The 20,336-nt window shown below is 54.0% G+C and overlaps 8 protein-coding genes across 8 annotated transcripts; 2 read left to right on the top strand and 6 right to left on the bottom strand.

The window, feature by feature from the left end:
* Positions 1–3,614: 3,614 nt before the first annotated feature.
* On the top strand, positions 3,615–5,416 carry BO97DRAFT_112524 (uncharacterized protein). Its single transcript, XM_025689913.1, has 2 exons — positions 3,615–4,658; positions 4,766–5,416. The coding sequence occupies exons 1-2, from the start codon at positions 3,854–3,856 to the stop codon at positions 5,116–5,118; spliced, it is 1,158 nt and encodes a 385-aa protein (XP_025550236.1). The 5' UTR covers positions 3,615–3,853; the 3' UTR covers positions 5,119–5,416.
* On the bottom strand, positions 5,225–6,813 carry BO97DRAFT_112516 (putative secretory component protein shr3). The gene is made up of 2 exons (XM_025689912.1): positions 6,503–6,813; positions 5,225–6,411 (listed from the first exon to the last, which is right to left on the bottom strand). The coding sequence occupies exons 1-2, from the start codon at positions 6,546–6,548 to the stop codon at positions 5,714–5,716; spliced, it is 744 nt and encodes a 247-aa protein (XP_025550235.1). The 5' UTR covers positions 6,549–6,813; the 3' UTR covers positions 5,225–5,713.
* A 265-nt stretch (positions 6,814–7,078) lies between these two features.
* rim8 (pH response protein PalF) lies at positions 7,079–9,420 on the bottom strand (the record flags this gene model as incomplete). Its single annotated transcript, XM_025691879.1, has 2 exons — positions 7,079–8,884; positions 8,956–9,420. The coding sequence occupies 2 exons, from the start codon at positions 9,418–9,420 to the stop codon at positions 7,079–7,081; spliced, it is 2,271 nt and encodes a 756-aa protein (XP_025550234.1).
* A 1,446-nt stretch (positions 9,421–10,866) lies between these two features.
* BO97DRAFT_454838 (putative GAJ protein) lies at positions 10,867–11,829 on the bottom strand (the record flags this gene model as incomplete). The annotated part of the gene is made up of 1 exon (XM_025699123.1): positions 10,867–11,829. A coding segment is annotated over one exon (705 nt), but the record flags the coding sequence as incomplete, so codon positions are not given.
* Positions 11,830–12,336: 507 nt separating this feature from the next.
* On the bottom strand, positions 12,337–14,183 carry BO97DRAFT_393175 (hexose transporter protein; the record flags this gene model as incomplete). Its single annotated transcript, XM_025693911.1, has 5 exons — positions 14,010–14,183; positions 13,740–13,945; positions 13,517–13,683; positions 12,675–13,463; positions 12,337–12,611 (listed from the first exon to the last, which is right to left on the bottom strand). Exons 1-5 carry the CDS (start codon positions 14,124–14,126, stop codon positions 12,337–12,339), a joined length of 1,554 nt encoding a protein of 517 aa, XP_025550232.1. The 5' UTR covers positions 14,127–14,183.
* A 996-nt stretch (positions 14,184–15,179) lies between these two features.
* On the bottom strand, positions 15,180–16,352 carry BO97DRAFT_371577 (uncharacterized protein). Its single transcript, XM_025692829.1, has 2 exons — positions 16,114–16,352; positions 15,180–16,047 (listed from the first exon to the last, which is right to left on the bottom strand). The coding sequence occupies exons 1-2, from the start codon at positions 16,268–16,270 to the stop codon at positions 15,470–15,472; spliced, it is 735 nt and encodes a 244-aa protein (XP_025550231.1). The 5' UTR covers positions 16,271–16,352; the 3' UTR covers positions 15,180–15,469.
* Positions 16,353–16,543: 191 nt separating this feature from the next.
* On the top strand, positions 16,544–18,033 carry BO97DRAFT_393170 (WD repeat protein; the record flags this gene model as incomplete). Its single annotated transcript, XM_025693910.1, has 2 exons — positions 16,544–16,794; positions 16,848–18,033. 2 exons carry the CDS (start codon positions 16,544–16,546, stop codon positions 18,031–18,033), a joined length of 1,437 nt encoding a protein of 478 aa, XP_025550230.1.
* A 65-nt stretch (positions 18,034–18,098) lies between these two features.
* On the bottom strand, positions 18,099–19,105 carry BO97DRAFT_393167 (uncharacterized protein). The gene is made up of 2 exons (XM_025693909.1): positions 18,990–19,105; positions 18,099–18,935 (listed from the first exon to the last, which is right to left on the bottom strand). Exon 2 carries the CDS (start codon positions 18,710–18,712, stop codon positions 18,290–18,292), a length of 423 nt encoding a protein of 140 aa, XP_025550229.1. The 5' UTR covers positions 18,713–18,935; positions 18,990–19,105; the 3' UTR covers positions 18,099–18,289.
* Positions 19,106–20,336: the final 1,231 nt, after the last annotated feature.

Raw genomic sequence — 20,336 nt, 5'->3', positions numbered from 1 at the left:
GAGTGATTGAGCCAACCTGAAAGCTGACATTCATTCCACTCTCAGAAATCTGGGTCCAGAAACTTTTCGACCTAATTTCTTTCGGTGATTCGCCCCGTGGTGGGCAAGCCCCGTGCAAACGGCCGCCGGCTTGCCTGCCCGTCACAGCTTAAGGGCAACACTTTTAAGTCAGCTTTGTGATCTAGCACCATTGAATGGAGACCGGTGATTGGATAAGGAGGCGCGCTCTCTGTTTCATGTTTGTTCGCTGAAGAATTGCGGGCGCAGGCAGGCGGGATCAAGGGGTGGGAATTTTTAGATTAAGATTGAGATGGTGATGGGCTGGAAATAGAAAAGCAAGATCTCGAGGCCTTCGAGAAGACACACCAAATAAAAGGCGGCATCTTGAATATGTTACCATCGTGACTTCGTCAAGCAATTCAAGTCCTTAAATCGGTACGCAATCCACACCAGCCATATTGTCCTTGAATAACTTCCGCCGCAACAGTATCAACACGGAGAGGGAAGTAGAGTAGCAACGCGCTCCAACGCGTCTCCCTCCAGTGTCCAGAACTCTACCACACCAACAACACAAATCTACTAAGCCATTAGTATCTTAGATCCAGCCTAGCAAAAACCAGTACACCACCAGCCAGACGAAAGAGCCAGTGTGCACAGAGCACACACCCCAGCGCATGGTCATCAGCAAATAAGCCTGGAGGAGGTGGAGGGAGGACACCCTCTCCGGCGCCAAAACCCACCACGCGTCATCCCCCAATCGCCCCTCCCCACAAAATCCTTATCCCGGCGGCACCAATCGTTGATTTGTTCCAGAAATCGGGAGGGGGAAATCCCGCGGGCGGGGGCCCACTTTCCCTTTCCAAAGTAGACTAGTCCCGGCGCTTAACCGCAGCTGCCACGATGGGCCCGGGGCCCGGCTGCACTTGGCTATCCTAAGTATCTGTCTGTCTGTCCATCGTGCCAGTGATTCTAGTCTAGATAGCAGGGGGGAGGGAACAGTAGCGCTGCTAGTATCAGTCTAGTTGCTAATTATAGAGATCAAGGGGCATCTGCATCCATTTCTATCGATGATATGCGAAAGACAGACAGACACATAGCAAAAATCAACAGCGCAACCAAAATCCCAAGACCTACCAAGAAACAACAAGTAATAACCTTTGTGAAGGATTTCCCTCATCCGCCCAACCATCACCAACAAAAGTTAATATAAAATCACATCACACACATAACACCTTACAATCCTATGGATTTGCCGCCGTGATCTCAGCCGCTCACTTCTTATCCTCCCTTCTCCCGGAGGGATCATCGCGCCAACCCGTCCCGCGTCTCGCTTTCTGGCAATGTACCGAGATCTAGTGCACTTTTCACTGCCTGGAGATTCGAAGAGGGAGGGAGGGAGGGAGGGAGGGGAGATAGTGACAAATTTAGAACCGGTGATAATGCGCCCTAAGGGCGTTTCGCTAATCAGCAAAGGCCGACAAGAAAGAGAGAGCGGGGCAGGAAGACGGTAGAGGGCGCATCTTGCAGATGGACCAATCCGGATGGATATTTTTGTCTTTTCTGCAGGGCTGGGACGGACTGAATGATTGATTGATTAAATGACTAACTAGGTAACTAACTTAGTCGCCAGCTTGGATGGATGTACAGTATAGTTGACTGTGCTATGCAGCGGCAAAGGAGGGGCAGATGTTGTCTTGTCTGCAGGATACTGGATAGTGCATAGAAAGGGTCAGCTGGTGAGTGGAAAAGAGGGCGTGTCGCCCTCTCTCTTTTTCTCTCTCTTGATGAATGGGTGGGCAGGCGCACCCTTAGAAGTCCCGGATATCTGCGGACTTTCTATTTTCATCACAGGCCAAGGAAGTTATTTTGGGTGATCGCAGGGACCCTGAGCGAGGTTCTCTGATTGGATTAATTGATTGCAGCATATTGCTTATGTATGCGCAGCGCATTGCTATTCTGGGACAGAGAGGGGGAAAGGGATTATTTTTGGTAACCGCTAACTACTACAGCGGGCTGCAACGGAGATGGGCTCTACTGTGAGTTGCGATTGTTGCATAGGGAGCTTATATCATGGGTATGTAGCCGGATGATGAGAATCATGGACGATAGATGCAGCTGGTCTGAATGTTGTCGATGATGCTGCCGGGATTTACATTCCAACTGACTGACTTGATCCGAAGTCACTGTCAATACAACACAGACAGACAGACAGACAGACAGTCAGTCAGTCAGTCAGTCAGTCAATACATTGACGAATCCCTCTCGATGATATCCTCCGGACTATCCATGGCCTGAATCTTGATTTGACTGGTGGAGCGTGCATTCGTCAGCCAGTGACAGTCCTCAACTCCATCGGCATTTTCGCAGTCCGTGACGAATGGCTTGGACGCCGTGATTCTTAGCTGTACTTCCAGCCCAGCCGGTTCTATGTTTCCCTCCTCCCGATATACCAGCGGCTATGGTGATGATGATGATGATGATGATGATGTTGACTGTTGTGATGATGATTGCAGATTCCCATGGCCATGCGCTGACTTTCCCCCTCTCGTTTGAAAAGAGGGTCTACCAATGAATGTGGGCCATCCCTCTCCTTGGGTGATACGCACAGCGCGTGGGACAAATATAGAAACAAATCATGCGTGGTCGTCCGTTTCTTCGGGCAGTTTAAGCGCAACTCCCTGCAGGATCGCATCGCTTCATCACTCATCTCTGAAGACTATCCCCTGCGTATTGCCGCCCATCTGCTCGTCGCGGGCCGTGTGTATGGTACTGTTCTGTACATGGGGATTTCCTTACCATGACCAATTTTACTGACGCTTTGCGTTAGATGGAGCAGGAATGATAGACGCAGAGATGCAGTGGTTGTCTATTGTCTATCAGCTGGCCTGGGTGGGCTGCTATATCATGGGGTGTTTCGCTCCCGAAGCGATCGGTGATGAACCTCAATGAATAGCAGCAGCAGCAGCAGCAGCAGCAGCCTAGTCGGACCAGACCAGGGATGACGCTGACATGCCTGGCCCTGCTCCCTTTGTGTCTCGCCCATTCGTGATTTTCTTTCAGTGCCCCTCTTCAAAGTCGACCTGTCTTTGATCTCTTCGTGCCTCAAGTGGGGTACTTACTCCTCTCCTCATTCAGCCTCGGTGTCAGCCATGAAGCCAAGCAGGCATCCTTCCAAGCAGGGGAAGAAGCAATACCATGACTCTTTCCTTCAAGTTGCATATCCGTTGCGATGCGGAAGTCCTAGCGACGGAATTCAGCACAGCGAACAGAGAAAAGCAGAAACTGGCAAAGAATGAAGGGGGAACAATGGGGAGAGACCTAGAGAATGGAGAGAGAGAGAGCGTTGAAGCTGCGGTGTGATGCCAAGGCTGCATCTATAATTAGAACCCATCAATTTCAGAACCCCTCAAATCAATCCAATCAATCAATAATGCAAATCAATTCAATCAATCAATCAGTCCATCAATCGTCCATTCCATCCACGTTCACCATCACCAGGCACCACATCACCACCACCACCAACCACCGCCGACTTTGTTTCTCTTTCTTTCCCGACTTCCATCTTCTTTGACCTTCGACATCCAGGCACCACGGACCAGAACACAAGCGAAAACAGTCTCGACCGTTTCTAGTCTCGTCTGACCCGTGATCGGCGGTCCTGCAGTGTCTTCTTTCCTCCCCCCTTCTCAGATGCATCGTCCATCTTATCAGCGACATTTCACTGCCATCGTCTGGTCCGCCTGATCCCGAACCACAGTACACCCTCCCTCCAACCTCCATACACCTCAAACCCACCAACAACAACAACAACAAACAAAACAAAACAAAGCCAAAAACAACAAACAAAAAAGCCATGGCCTACTCTCTCCCGACACCCTTCACCCCCAACAACAGTGAATTCGCAACGCTGGACCCCACGCGGGTGCCGGACGGGATCATTTCGATCACGGCGCTGGCCCGCTTCGAATTCGAAGCGGGCAAGGGCAACGACGGGACCAAGATCCTGATGATCGAGTGGGAAGACGACGACCTGGGGCGGCGGGTGGCGGAAACGGGGGGCTCGTGGCACGTCGCCTGGGAAGGGAAACAGGCGGTGCTGCCGGCGGACGAGAAGACCAAGGACAACACGCGCCGGCTGTACTTCCTACTCCCACCGCACGTCACCATCCCGCCCACCGTGACGCTGTTCTACGAGACTCCGGCCACAGCCACAGCAGACCCGAACAACAACAATAACAACACTACAAAGGCGCCCGAACCCTTGCATCTGAACCCGCTCCCCGCTATCTTCCCGCCGGAGTTGGGCGCGGACGGCCGCTCGGCGGGTAAGAAGGGCGTGCTGCACACCATTTGGGCGAAGAAGCGGCTGCAGGTGCTCGATAAGGAGATCCGTGAGGAGTGTTTGACGAATGTCGAGGGAATCGCGCTGCACATGGCGTTGCAGGAGAAGGAGTGGATCGAGACGAACTTCGGGGTCTCGTTGACGGACCGCAGCAGCAACAACAACAACCACCACCACAACCATCCGGATCCGCATTATCCCATGGGTCCGGCGACGCCGGTGTCGCCCAGTAGTAACGGCGGGGGCAAGCTGGGGGAGAAGCTGAAGGGGCTGAAGCTGCAGACGGGCGAGAAAGAGCTTTCGCCCAAGGGGGAGGGTATGTTTTGCCCCATGAATTGCCACACACACACACACACACACACACACACACACACACAAGCACACAAAAGCTAACCCATCCTCTTTTCTTTCGGTTATGTATAGGCCACGCCGCCACAGCCCGTCACCTTCTCTCCCCGCAATCCCCAGATGTAGCCGTCTCGTCTTTCACCTCCTTCCACACCCTCCACCACAACCCCCCGCCACTCGCCCAACCACCACCATCAGACCCCATCCGCCCCCCGGTGGTAGTCCACTACCCGCCGGAATCCCTACAAGCGCACCAATCGAGCGAGCAACACCAGCACCACCACACAGGCTTCGCCTCGATGGGCACGCTGGCGCGCACCTCCAGCGTCGAATCAGGCGAAGAGCTCTTTGCCAAGGCGTTGAGTCCGCGCACGCCGGACCTTCCGCGGAGTCCGTTCTCGTTCAGTCCGGGGACGTTGCATATGTGAAGTTTAAAACCATTGGACTGTACTTTGTTGCATAGGTGACGGTGACATTGGGTGGTTTATTTTTGACGCAAAGCAAAGCATGCTGCACTACATACATTCTTTTTTGTTGTTGTTACTGTTATTGTTCATATTAGCCTTGTCTCTCGCTTTCTGCTGTGTTTGTTAAATGATTCCCCCTCCCAAATTATAGCCATTATGTTTATGTTTGATGACTCAAGAGGGGTGGGACTGTTGTCCGGGTCTGTGTATATAGGAGGCATGAGAATGAATTTTCTCGTAGGAGTTGGTCTTCATGGCAATGGCCCTTATATCATCATCACCATCGTCACTCCAGTAGCATCCCAACCCGTGAAAGCAACCACCAGTCCAGCAAGCCTACAGCTACAGCTACAGCTACAGTATACAAGGTATATACAGCCGATGGACCCTCCACAAACGTTCACCACTCCAATACCACATCAGCCGTCTCAGCAGCAAGAAATACACATACACACTGAAACCCCATCCACAATCCACCTCTTCCCAACCTCCCTGCACCACCTCCTCCCAATCAACAGAACACAATCCTCGCCCAGAATCCCAGATGAATCCATCCCTAATTCTTCTTCCTCGAACTCGCCTGCCTGGTCACCCTACCAGTAGAAGTAGCAGTAGCAGTATCCTTCACATTCTCCTTCCCGCGATCACTCTCGTCCTCACCTTCAACCCTCTCCTTCTCCTCCCCCTCAGCCCCCTTCCCAGCAGACCCCTTCTTCGACGAAGGGGAAGTTTTGAAACTCTCCACCTCCTGCGCCTCCTTCCGCTCGGCATACCACTGCCCCGCCTGCAAAACAAGCACGCCGACCAACACAAGCGCAAGAATGGTATTACTAGCCGCCAGGACCTTAAGCGAGTCCTCCCTCCCCAGAATCTGGCCTTCCTCGTCTGCTGCTGCTGCTGCACCACCATTCCCGGGAAGTAAATCATCCCCGTATTTCCCCGCGCTGACCAGCCGCAACCCCTTGACGATGTTCGCGATATAGACCGTCACGCCGCACATATACAGCACCAGACTTGCGCCGTCGAAGAGCATGTTGCTCTCGGAGGGACGGTAGAGTTTCGTGACGAGGCCGGCCAGACCCAAGAAGATGACGATGTGGAGGATGCGTGGGATGAGGGGTGGGGAGGCGTGGAGGAAGCGGAGGTGGGATTCAAAATAGTCGAAGTGCGTGGCCGGCGTTGGGGTCGTGGACCATAGGATTGGGTAGTCGTAGGGGAAGAGGGAGAAGATTATGCCGAGGAAGAAACTCGTTGCTATTTTTTTAATTATTCATGTGTTTAGTTTTTGGTTCGAGGGGGAATCGGGGTTGAGGGATATGGAGCTGATGGTGGTGGTGTTGCTTACGGCACACGATGAGGAAGGTCGCAAACGACCCATTGCGAAAGGCCATGGTTGCAACTGCTCGACGTCGTCCGCTTCGGACACTACGTTGTCAAGATGCAAAAGAGCTGAGTGTAGTGCTGCTGCTGCTGCGGCTGCTGCGGGCTGCTGGTGTCAAGCCTGGTCGATCGTGGTTGAGACAAGAGAGAAAGTAAGATCAGCCCGCCCGAGATGGAGAGAAAGTCGAGTCCTTCCCGAGGTTGAGAAAGTTGAGACAAACCCGCCTTGGGCCTTGGCGCGTCAGGCCCCTCCAGCCAGCATCCTAAGAAAGGTTCCAGTTCATGTGTCTTACTGCTTATCAACCACCACTTTCTTATCAATTGAGCTGGTTTGTTTGGTGTATCCAACACCCCTAAATCCTCCCCAGAATCCAATCCCTGACTGATAAGCCAGCCTTTTAGTCACTATCTTCAACATATATCAAATGTATGAAAATGCAATAGAAATCAAAAGAGCACAAAAACTGAAATGGTATCTCCCGGTAGCCCCGCAATGCAATATACTCAAATCAAGCAAAAACAAATGAGACTAAACAGTTCGTCATCGCTGATACCGCGGTAATGACTCGTCGCCATGCGCCATACCACCCACCAAGTGGTGGTCCTCTTCGTCGTCATGGAAAACCGGCGCTGTGGGTGCATCGCCTGGCTCAGCCGGCGCTACCTCCGGTGCCTCGGGTGCGCTGGCTTGCGCCATCAGTCGGCGTCGCTCCATCTCTTGTTTATCATCTCCCGTCTGCGCTGCCTCACTGGCAGCCATCGTACTACTGCCCGGCACTACGGTCTGCATCGATTCCGCCGAGATAGCCGGGCGCGGGGTGCCATTTTCGGCCGGAGAAGGCAGATGCTGGTAGTCCTGCAGGTGATCGTCTTCCGGAAGCACCGGCGCGGTGGGCATTGCCATCTCCGAGGATCCGACACCGGGGTCATCTCCAGGAGGTTGGCTAGGGAGAAGCATCTGCTCAGCGCGCTGTAACCGCGCCTTTTCATCCATCGGCTCCTCCGTAAGCGGGGTGGAGACCATCTCTTCGAGCGATTGGTACGACTGCGGTTCCTCCCCATACCCTTGACCCGGATACTCAGGCCAATGCGACGGGTCATAGGAATACGCTTGGTCCTCGTGATACTCCGTCTCACCGTGAGGTTGCGAACTCGGCTCAGTCGGCCTCACCTCTCGCTCGGTGGTGAAACTGCCCTGTGAGAGGTCTTCAGGTCCCGCTGCCACCGACGGTGCGGATTCTGTCCGTTTTGCTCCTCGTTGCGAATCCCGCGTGCCAATCACAACCTCAAAGACGACCGCCACCACGCCCTTCTCGCGTCGGATCTGATCCGTGTCCAGAATATTGCCCGACCAATTGGCTGTAATGGCACTGTTATTGACATCGGTCGGGTTCAACACCTGCCCACTGGGCGAGTAATTCCCACCCGAGGTCACCATGTTGAATCGCGGCAAAAACCGGTCGGGAGAGGTGAGCTTCCCTCGGAGGTCCACCACTACCTCGACATAATACCGGAAATTGATCATACTTCCTGGGGTGCGTGTGATAGTGGGAAATGTGTCTTCCGGTACGCGGATCGAGGTCTTAATCACCGCCGTCATAGTCACGGGGTCCACAATAAGTGGTGCAAAGGTCTGCGTCAAATCTTTCCGAAAGACACCGGTGGTGCGACTGGAGCCGAGAGTGAGACCTCCCAGACCTGTCCGAGAACGCGGATAGTAGTCTTCGTAAACTGGTTTCTTCCCGTCCGGTTTCCCCATCGGAATAGCCGGATGCAGGTCGATCCGGCCTTGGCGGTATAGAGTCACGATAATTCCATGCGCGCTGCGCACTTGTTTGCAATGGTTGATTGTCACCGTAATCGGCAATGTATCGCCTGGCAGCACGCCCGCACGCATAACTTCGGCCTTTGCGATGATGGTTCCTTCCGTCACTGATGGGGTAATGCTCCGAGCCTCACTGTTTCGCATACCGGTGCTGGTTGATGAACTTGGATCGCTAGGAACCCGGAAGCTCAGGCTGCTGTTGCTCGGTCGGCTCGAGGAACTGACGTTACTAGGTGTCGGACTGAGCGGCGGACGAGTATCGGCCGAGCTTTCGCCATGATCCGAAGGCTCGAGCGATTGGGTGTCGGGCGCGTCAGATCCCGCTGACTTGGCCTTCGCTTTGGATTTGGTGCGTCGAGAGACAGGCTCGAGGGTGACAATTCGAGGTTTGGGGCGAGGAAAAGGGGCAATATCAATATTTTCCAGCACGGTGACGCGTCTTCGGCAGGTGGAGGTCGGGTTGATCGTGGTCGGCTTGGTTAGGGTGGACGTAAGCATATAGGCGATGGTGCCTCGTTCAAACTGCAGGCAGAAGAGGAGTCAGCATATACCACTTGCCACGCGCGGATCTAGGCCGTCGCCAGGGTACGTACATTAATGCTACTGGGTAGCGCATATGGAGGGAAAGACATCTCGAAGCGAAACTTGTAGACGCCCTCCTTGAGACGACCCTCCCCGCACAGGACGACCTCGTCCTCAAACAACGTGGAGAGACCATTCCCCAAGTATTCTGGCCCCCGACGCCCGCGCCCAGGACCCAGGAAGCCCAACTCTGGTGACGACTCCCCCGTCGGAACGGTGTTCTTGAACACTCTGACAAAGCCATGCAGACAGACGACGAGATGTGTGATGCGAACGGGTCGGACAACGGTCAGCACGACCGTCCCGGTAATGGTATCGCCCGGAAAATAGGAACGCCACGGGTCGTCGGGTTCGATGTAGAAGTCGGTGATGCTGCGATTGCGAGGGCCGAGTTGAGAGCGGAATTTGGAGAGAAGGGAGCTGCTATTCCGACGAAGCGTCGAGGAAGGTCGAGAGGGGAGAGGGTTGACGGACATGACACACAGCCACTACGTCGCCCAATCCATACAAATGGCGAGCGAGATGAGGTGGCTTGCAAGCGGGCAAACAAACGAGACGTAGGAGGAACCGGCGCAGGTCAATTGAGGGTGAGCGAAGGGACAGGAAGACTGCCGAGCCAGAGGGAGCAAGGAGGGGAAGAGAGGGGTGGGAATCAAGATGGCTCAGCCTCTCAGCTTACTGCCGTCGAGTGACGAAAGCCGTCAATTCAGCGTCGATGAGGCAGCAAGGGGGATAGCGTGAGAGAAGGATGACAAGAGAACAGGCTCTGACAAGAATGGAAGATGGGAATGCGATCGAGACAAGAGGGAAATTCTCCGTACTTCACATCAAATCAAGCAATCGAGCAATCAATCCCCCGACAGGTCCGGCCCGATCTGGCCGTCGGGCGCGAAGGCAGTCAGCAACAAACACCACGACTCTATCGGCCCCAGTGGAAAATGAATGAATGGCGCGTTATTTATCGATACTTCCGTCGCTTCAGAGCTAAGTTGCAGGATCACGTAGAGGTCTGAAAAGCGCGTGGGGGGAGAATCCGTGGGGGAGGGGGTAAGATGTGTTCGGGGAAGACCGCTCTTGTCCGCCGGGCAAGGAATTCAGCAAAGACTAGCTAAGCAGAAACAAGGAAAGAGATGGGGGGGGGAGGAGGGGGAAGGATTAAGAGAAGAATTATCCGGGGGACGAAAAGAGGATTGTCAGGGGATTAAGAGATGGGCTGACTGGTCCGCATCATTTCTCGGGATGGATGGAAACGCGAACAATGGTGGGAATTGAGAAGGAATAGGAAAAGCGAGCGAGCGAGTGAGAGGGAGAGTAGGGAGAGATAGGAAGAGGAGACGCGCGCGCGCGAGAGAGAGAAAGAGAGCGAGTGAGCACTGGAGCAGCGAGCGAGAGTGGAGCACGAGATGGAGAATGACAATGATGAGATGCTGAAATGCCCCTTAGGCTAGGGTATGACTAGGATGGCTAGACTTGACTACTAGTAGCAGTAAGTCCGAACCAAATGAGCGTTTGGACCGTGGAGGGCCAAAGCTTAAGTGGGAAGTGGGAGAGAAGTGGAGGGGGTGGGGGAAGAAAAGGAAGAGGAGATGCAGTAGTATGGATGCAACAGGTCTGCAGGTGGTAAGAAAGAAGAAGAGGAGGAAGGGGGTGGGGGGAAGGGAAGAAAGAAGTGGAAAAGATCTGTAATAAAGGAATATTAAAGAGGAAGAAAAAGTAAGACAAGAGAAGACGGAGGAAAATAGTAATATACAATGATAAACGAACCCCCCGGGGGTGGTGGTGGTGGTGGTTGTGGTTGTGGGTGGATGGATGGATGAAGGAAGGAATGGAAGTGGATTTGGGTTGGAAGGCGAGAGGGAGAGAGGAAGAAGAGTAGGAGAGACCGTGGGAGAAACAGACACAGGGAATTGACCACGGTAAGTGCAGATAAGCAAGAGGAGGCGAGACAGTCAAGCTTCTCTTGGGCCGTTCGTGGCTCGGCAGTTTCCACCTCTTGCGATCTAACTTTCTTTCCCTCCCTTCATCCCTCCGCAATCTTCCGTTCCACCCACCTGGCAGCTTGCCTCACCTGTCATTTCCGCTTCCTTATTTCCTCCCACCAACACCACAACAAATTAACTCAAACTCAAACTCAAACTCAAACTGAAGAGTAAACAAGCAGACAACAAGAAAGACAAGTCTCAGAAGATCTCACGCAACCCTTCCCCATCAACATACTCCTCCTCGCCATAACACTCCCGCTGCACGGCGCGCAACACCTCGCGATCCCCACCAGTTACCCGATTGACAAACCCCTCAAGCACGTAGATATTCTCCGTCCACATCAGCGCCTGGCGCCGGAACTCCTCCGTCTCCTCCACCACGCACGACAAGCTTTTCCCCTCCACGCCCTTACCATTGGGGTGTTGTTGACCCGAAACCGCCGCCAACCGCCTCCGCAGCTGACGAATCTCCTCCTGTAACTCCGTCTTCCGTAGCATCAACCGCTCCCTCTCAGCTGCCTTATCACTATCACCATCACCATCTTCACCGTCCTCATCCTCTCTCTGTAAAGCAGCCCTCCTCTCCCGAATTTTCCCCCCAACCTCCACCACCGCACCCCTCACCCTCTCCACCTCTGCCACCAACCTCGCGAGCCGGGCCTCACGCTCCCGCTTCGCCTCCCTGCCAAAACACCAATACCAGTTCAGACTGCCGATCTTCTCGACGTGGATCTCGTTCTCATCTGCCAGTTCCTGCAGGAACTCCTTTACTTGGATCGCATTGATGGAGGCCACGGCTGGGAGGGACTTCTCGAGGTCCTTGAGCGTGTGGCATGTGCGGCTGGCGCGGAGGTACGCGACGATCAGGGCTTGTTTGGCGCTTTTGGTGAGCTTGGGCGGCTGTTTTTATCTCTTTTAGCGTGGGGTTGTTAGCGGTAGGGGAGGGCGGTTAGGAGGGAGGTTGGTTGTGTGCGTAGGAGTGAGTGGTGGGTGAGGAATCGCTTACCATGATGTCGGTTGTAGGGCTTTTTTGTAGTTTGTCTGGGAATATGTCTGGATGGGGACGAGAGGTAGGTTGGTTTGTGTATCGGGGGGTTCTGGGGAGAAGCAACCTCTAACGGTGGATTGCGTAGGGAAGGAGGGAGTAGGTAAGGATGGATTGTGCGGTTGGAATGAATGGTAGACACTGCCTGCCTGCCTGGTGTTACTGCTATCCCATGCACTCGACCACCACCCCACCCAACCGACTACCGGTTTGATGAAGTACTGTAGCAGTAGTCTACGCTACGCTCAATATTGTGACCAAGAACAGCATCAACAATTCGATTCAATGGAACTACAGGCTCGGAATACTCCCGACTAAGCCCTACAAAAACGACACCCTTGACAACCTCAATCCATGGCACTGAATTAGACGTGCACCTCCCGAACAAACCCTCCATCCTTCGACGTCTCCTCCACATGGTGCACCTCCTCCATCCCCTTGCCGACTCCAGCCGCGCCTCCCACCACCGCTTGGTCACCGTCGAAGTGCTTCGCGATTTCCTCGAGTGGAGTGTTGCGGGTCTCGATGTAGAAGAACCACACGACAGTCAATTCGACTCCCAGCCAGACGCAGTAGAAGATGTAGTACTTCCAGCCCAGATTGTCCATGGCGATGGGGTTGATGTACTGGTTGAAAAACACTAGATGGAACCCAGGTCAGCGTCAACGGTTAATCAGCACCGGATAGAAAGTAAGTCACTCACGCGCGGCATCGATGCAGAACCACATCACCGTCATGCCCTTAGCTCGGATACTGTACGGCAGGATCTCGACCGTGTACCCAACCAACAGGCCCGACCAGGCAACGTTGTAAAAGACGTAGTAGATATAGATCATGGCCACGACGGCGTTGGCGGCGCCGTGATTGTGAGCGATCTCATACCGCGCCGAGCAGATGGTCCAGACAATGAACGCGACCAGCATGCCACTCGTGGAGATGAGGAAGAGCCTGCGTCGGCCGACCTTGTCCACGACAAAGCACATCGAGAGAGCGATGATGAAGTTCAGGATCTGGAGGCAGCCGTTGATCAGGTTCTGTTCGACGGATTTGGTGTATCCGATCGAATTCAAGATCTTCGAGATGTAGTACGACACCAGTCCGTTGCCGGACCATTGCGAGAACAGGCCGGCCGTGATCAGGATGATCAGGCGGTGGCGGTTCCCCTTTGTCCGGATCAATTCCATCCAGCTATTGCTCTCGTACTCCTTTTCCAGCCGGATGGTCTCCTTGATCTCGTGCATCTCCAGCTGCACGACTTCGTCCTCCTGGTTGCCGTTGGCGTGGCAGTCTGCCAGGACTTTCAGGGCTTGTTCATGTTTGCCCTTGTAGATCAAGAACCGCGGTGACTCCGGAACAAACCAGATGAAAATGATCTGTAGGACGGAGGGGACGGCCTGGACAATGGTAGGTGCCCGCCAGGACCAGTTGTTTTGGATGTTGTTCGTGCCAAAGGTGAGCCATGCCGCAACGATAGCGCCCACGTACCACGTCGCTAAGACAAGCGTTAGTCACGCGCGGGGGCATCTATACTGATTTGGTACATACTGTTATAGATCGTAGTGAAGACGGCACGATGCTGGGTATGCACGAGCTCGGTGATCAGCAAGGGGGAAGCGCCATGCGCAATGGCAACTCCGAACCCGAGCAAGAATCGGGCCGCCAAGAACATGCCGTAGTTGGCACTGATGCCTTGCAGAACGACACCTAGGATCCTGATACAGCAATGAGCACAGAAGTCACCTTTGAAACAGTTGCTTGGGTCACTCACATGATGAGACACCCGATGAGAACTCCCATCCGGCGGCCAAGATAATCCGCGGTATAGGGTACCGCAGGCAGCGCCGCCAATGAGCCCAGCGACATGATTGCGCTCAAGATGCCGAGAATTGAACCACTGGGGTGGTTAAAATATTCTTTCCAATAATACAGGGTTTGCAATCCATTCATCATGGAGCCATCATAACCATTCGTTGCCTAGTGCTCGGTCAGTAACGTGTCATCCAGCAGAGAGCCTTCGCCAGCCCGGTCATGCACGTACGGAGGTCAACACGACAAACATGAGGCAAATGTAAGTTTTCCTCATGCCAGGGTCCTTGTACCATGTAACCCTTGGAAATTGTCGGCCTGCAAGCTCAAAAGTCCCGGAAGACCCCATGATGACCGTTCAGTGCGTTGTTCTCAAGGTGTAAGACAATGGGTAGCGGTATACTCGGTCAGTCTCCTGCACAAAGCTCAAGACATCGAGGACATCCTGGAGATGCGGGAGCGGGCTTAAAATCTAGCATCTGCCCGTCTTGCCATCCGGCTATTTGGCATAGGAGGAACATGCAAAATGTCTCGCTGGTCTACGCAAGCTTGCGAGCTCGCGGCTAAACGCAGGTCGACGCCTAATAAGGCGAGCTTACTCTGCAAATAGGTTTGCGGGGAAGGAGACTGGGGGTTTGATTCTGATATTATCCAAAGAAGAAAAGCCGGCAGGCCAACCACCGAAGGTTGCACCGGGCCGAGAACCTAGGCCTATTTTGAAGGTACTAGCTGATTTGTTTGTTGTACAAGTCTGCTAAGGTCAAATCGCCCTGAATCAGGGACGAAACATGAAGTCTAGATTTAGGCTAAACGTCACGCACGCGGTTGCTGTCCAAGAAAGGGAGAGGCCCACCGCGATCATCCCACCGAAATCTGGGGATGCGGTCCGGGGTGCAGGGCGTAAAGGGTCTAGTTTCATCCATCCAAAGGAAAGACGAAGGTCTAGTCCACAAACTGCAATGGCCAAGACCTTGGCCTACGCCTCTCGGGACGAATTGGCTATTGCGTTACAGTAACCGATCATGGGCTCGATTGGAGACTGGTTGGCCACGTTAGACGAGCTCGAGCTAAATTAGAACCCTTCGCAGGAGGCGTGAAAGCAAGGGGATTGATACGCTGGCCACTGTCCACAAGCAACGGATAATATCGTGCGGCCTCAGCTGATGGGGTGAGGGGGTCAGTTGACACATACCACTGTGTGCTGACAGTGTTCGGCCTGTGGCTGGTTTTAAATTACCCAACTCGTATTGCTAGCAATCAAGAATATCCTTGAGTTTCGGTCCTTGGGCGATTGAAGGGTGTCTCGGCTAATGACCTTCGCAGTCATGAACGGGGCTCGAGGCAATAGCTTTAAGGCACGAGAAATGAGTTTCAAGTGGCAATGCAAACATTCCTTTACACGAGCAGGGGCCTACCCCTGCATGCCGTCTAGACCTTGGACGCAAGGACGGGGAGGGGAGTTTTATCCGGGGTACGCTGCCACGCGGTATATGCAGTGTATGTTAGCTTAGCATAGCTGGGCATGTCATCAGACTTGCTTGTCCTGACAGAAAAACACATGCGACCCCGAACATGCTGGGCTACTTTTGCCCAGGTTGGCAACGATGGATGATCCAAGCGAGCTAAGTCATTACCGGGTTCCCTATCAGCAGCAAAAGGAAAGAGGTCAGCGCTGGTGATGCAGTCTCAGTGTCACGATCGATCGTCTGGCTCCGTATCCATATCGGTTGTAGAGACCCTTGGACCCAGTCGGCGCTTCTTTTGTCGCTTAACCACGCTGTTAAGCTCGTCGCCTGAGCTGGCCATCATGCTACTCTGGGTATTCGCGCGTTTGCGACGTGTCCGCCGACCTGACTGCGAAGGCAACCAATTCTCATCGACAGAAATTTCCTCTCCTTCAACGAACACCATATCACCGGTCTCGCCCAGTGATTCTTTGGCCATCTCCTCTAACAGTATCCCCATTGCTATTAAAGCCGTTTCATCCATGCTATGGTAATCATCTTGACCGCGATCCACAGTCGCGTGATCATAGAAGTCGGCCGAGTAGGCATGAAGAGCCTCTAGCAATTCCGAAGAGGGGAGCGGACGGTCGGCCGGGAGCGATTCGTGGGCGAAGTAGAAATCATTTTCCTCGTATCTAATCGGCGCATTCTGCCGACGAAATAACACCTCTTCCGGACGGACTGGCCGCCTGCTAGACGAGGCTGTGTCGCGGTATTTGGAGGCATATGGTACAGCTGGCAGGAAGCCATGGGCATTGATTCGTCCTAGGAAACAGCCAGTCAGACTGAGGCTGCTCTGAGATATTATGCGCAAAAGAGACGCCAACTTACCCGCTACAGCATCGTAAACGGTCGCCAATCGTTTTTGCTTTGTCACTTCGGCTTCATCTTGCCGGTTCTCCTCTTCCTCCTCCTCCTCCTCCCCGTCGAGGTCGGGCGGCTGGACGAAGGAATTCTGGCTTAACGCGAGGGATCTACCGTGGGACATAGTCCTCCGTGCGCGAAAGGCTGTTCCGGCGCGGAAGCATCAGGGAGATTGCCGTTCCACAGGAAGTTCGAGACAGTTTTATGCCGATCAAGTTAAATCTGGTTTGCGACAGCGCGGGCGGGCGGGGAAGAAACATCATTTCCCCATCGAGACATTTCCGCGGCACAACCTTCTTCCGTCTCCGCAGACGAGGGACTCCGCAAGGCGATAGGAACAAGCTCACATCACAGCAGACCGATACTATTCCGACGGTGTCGCGAGACATCCTGATGAATGAATTCTTACATCCTCAACAGGACTTTGGGGTCCATCCATCCGTCCACATTCCATGTCGCGCAGACCACTCGCCTAGTGCAGAACCTTGAGCCTGCGCCCGGTATACGCTTCTCCAGTCAGCACCACTCTCCATCAGCGCATGGCCGATCCGAACAGCAATTCGATGGGTTGCAGAGCTTGGAGGAAGAGACATTTGCTCACAAAGCTGGGGTGAAAGTGCTTGCCATTGATCAGAATGAAGGTCGATTGTATGTGGCCCGTGTCCTCCCCTCGGTCGCCGATGTATACTGACCGCGAACAGCATGGTATCTGGCGGCGCAGACCCGTCCATTCACCTCTGGGATCTAGAATCACGCGGATCGGAGCTGAAGCATGTCCACCGCTCCGTGGCATCCGTCAACAAAGCGTCGCACGAAGACGCGCACACGCGCGCCATCACCTCCATCTCGATTTACCCATTCGACCCGACCCCGTCGACGATCCTGAGCACCGCGCACGATGGCACGCTCAAGCTCTCTGCACTGGCCCCAGAGGCCATCATCCCGGTGCACACGTTCAACCTGGACTGCACACCATACGCACACGCCATGTCCTCGCATCCGGGAGCCCCCTTGCTCATCGCCGTGGGCACCTCAGAGAAGGCGGTGCGCCTCCTGGACCTGCGCTCGGGGTTGTCGACGCACGGGCTCCCCGGCCACGGGTCGGTGCTGTCCGTGGCATGGGCGCCGCACCAGCCCCATATCCTGGCTTCGGCGTCTACCGACAACCGAGTGATCCTCTTCGACATCCGGCGCGGCGGGCACAACTCCGCCATCGCCGCCCTGGACATGGACGACGCGATGGGCCTAGTCCGGCCCGCAACCGCCCCGACTTCCTACCAACCTCGCCCGGCCTACTCGCCGCACGCGCGCGCGCACAACGGCGCCGTAACAGGCGTCCGTTGGACCTCGACCGGCTCGCACCTCGTCACCGCGGGCCAAGACTCCCGCATCCGCGTTTGGGACGCCGGCACGGGGGCGAACACCCTCGTGCACTTCGGGCCGCGGGTCCGCAACAGCGCCTCCTCGCACCTGGCGGAGCGAGCGCCCTTGGTCGTGCCGCAGGGCCTCACGGCGGCAGGGCAGGAGACGCTGCTGTGGCCGAACTTCAACGAGAACGGCGACCGGGGCGAGATCTTCATGTTCGAGCTCCGCGAGGGCGCGTTTATCAAGCTCCTTCGCGTGCCGGGGCTGTCGACCGCCGCCCACCAACTCCGTGGCCGCTCGACTGCATTGAGCGCTGCGCGAATCAACTCGCTGGCCTGGCGCGGCAATGGGGCATCCGGCGAGGGGATCGAGATGTTCTCCGCGCACGGTGACGGCACCATCCGTAGCTGGGTGTCACGCGAACCCGATGACGAGCCCGACGAAGAAGAGGAGGCCGAGCGCGCCGATCGCAAGCGCAAACGCGATGTTCTGGACGAGATCTACCGAGGATTCATCGGCTAGACAAATATCACCTACTATATTTGCCATGTCATACAACTACAATACGGAAAACCAGCAGCAGATTGCATCACATCATTCAAATGCATCCTTCATTATACAAAAACGACCCATCCAAAGAATAATCCGGGTCATGATCATCATGAAATACCTATAATACATTGGAAAAACCCATTCCATCCCAAGGAGAAAAAGCCGCATACCAGCCACAGCTTAATCCACCATACCAAAAACGCTGCTCAACCAATAAACAAGGAATTTACTCATTCCGAATCTGATGCTCACTAGCCGCATCATCCTCCTCAGCGGCAAAGCGATCATAGGCACTGCGGTTCATGTTGCGGTGCTTGAGGTCGCGTCCGTGGCCTTTGGCGCCGGGGTGCTGGTTGCCGATGAAGGTGCGCTTGGACTCGGCTTCAGCGGGCAGGGAGTTGCCGGTGCCGGTGAGCACCTCGCCGGTGGCGCCCATGTCGCGGGCGCTGCGCGGCATGTCAGTGGCGTTGTCGGCTGCGAAGGCGGAGGAGGGCTGAGCGACGCCGTAGTTGTCGAAGCCGCTGTGTTCGGCGCGCTGGTCTGGACGCGGCACCGAGGGGATGGTGTTCTGGATGCCTGCGTCGTTGGGGATCGAGGTGCCCTTCGCGGCCATGTCCTCGAGTCTGCCGCCCTGGTGAGGAGAAGACATTTTTATGTTTTGGTGGAGGTAGTTTGTTTAAGATAGGAAAATGAAGAAAGAATGGTAAGGTGAGATCGTGGAGTGGAATCGCAAGAGTTGATTGCTTTGATTATGAGTGAGATGAACAATTCAATCCCACACTTCCAGAGGTTTATATAGCCTTCATCGCGGGCATGGAGCCGGTACAATCTGATGTCACTTTTCGCCGCTGCGGTCTGGGTCAATGATGAAGCTATGATATCAGATCAGATCATGCATCCAGTATCAATCGGAACCGGTACGGTACCAGATGAGAGGTGAGGTGGGGGGAGATTATGATGAAACAATCCCTTGCTCTGACCCTGACTTGTCGAATTTCCCGATTGCGTGAGCTGGAATGAGTACTCCGTAGATGTGCCCGAATTCTCGCATGGTTCTAGAATCACAACTGTTGTTCAAGGGGGTTTTGCGGCTGTCGGTTAAGGCGTCTCTTCCCGTTTTCCGACGGCACGTGCTGCGAGAGCTACGCCTTCCCATGATGTATATTGAGCCACCGCATAACGCACTTGGTAGATATCTCCCCACGGAATCTTCTGCAGCAATTCAGATTTGTGGTGCGAGATTCTAATTGTCGCATTGCTATGATTTCCTTCTGAGGAAGCATTGAATGATGTCATTTCCAGCAAGGTAGCCTGACTAAGCCAGTTGACATGCGATCATTCCTTTGCCACTGATGGACTGATTGCTGTTCTGATGCTGATACTGGGAGAAGGGAGTGGATCGTATGTACCTTCTGAGACATTCCCATAATATCGCGGGAATTCGAGTGACGAATGGATCTGACACCAAAGGCCTCATTGCCTACTAAGCCGTTGTATACGGAGCAACGTATGCGACATCCTTCATGATTATCGCTCTTCATGGCACTTGTTAATCTTAAAGTAAGGAAGCAAGTCTTAGGGACAGTTCTGGAGGCTCACTATCCATGAGCGTCTGATATAGAAATACACGGCTCTGGACATCCATGCAAAGAGAAACTCCTAACGGGCCCAATGTCATACTCGATTATACAACTAACAACGCACACAAAAGTATGCAAAAAAGTAATGGTCGGACGGACCCAATAAGACGAAACATTAAGAACATGCAGTCAATAAATCATACACAAGATGAGTAGTCAAAGTCAAAAATATGGATTTTTGTCAATGCTTATATCCTGTCATAAACATCAATCGAAGCAAAGCCAAAAGTCAAAGCCTAACGCCACAATAACTCCAGGCCCGGGGGTATGACTGTCTGCGTCCTCGCAATTATCGCCGCTCGTTCGATGCTGCTGCCAAGAAATGAATCGCTGGTCATGGTTAGCCGAACCTGCGGCCAACATGAGAGTGGTATATATGCAAAGTTCAAAAAAGATTGTATGAATCAAAGATTCCGTGGATCAAGGCCAACAAGATGATGCTCAGGAGGAGGTTGGGGTATCTGAATTATCTTCCGAAAGTTGAGAAAATGCACAATATATGTTTGAGAGTACAGCAAGACCTGTACTTTGATGGTGTAATGCCGATAGCCAGCTCGCGCATACGCCAGGTTCGTACCAAACAAGTGCTCGCTCTTTCCTCAAGGTTGTGGGCCAAGTTTTTCGGACTCTTCG

The sequence above is a fragment of the Aspergillus homomorphus genome (genome assembly GCF_003184865.1).
Source record: "Aspergillus homomorphus CBS 101889 unplaced genomic scaffold BO97scaffold_25, whole genome shotgun sequence".
In the NCBI taxonomy this organism is placed as follows: Eukaryota; Fungi; Ascomycota; class Eurotiomycetes; order Eurotiales; family Aspergillaceae; genus Aspergillus; species Aspergillus homomorphus.
Note: the sequence above shows the minus strand (reverse complement) of the source record. Positions and strands in the feature narration are given on the sequence as shown.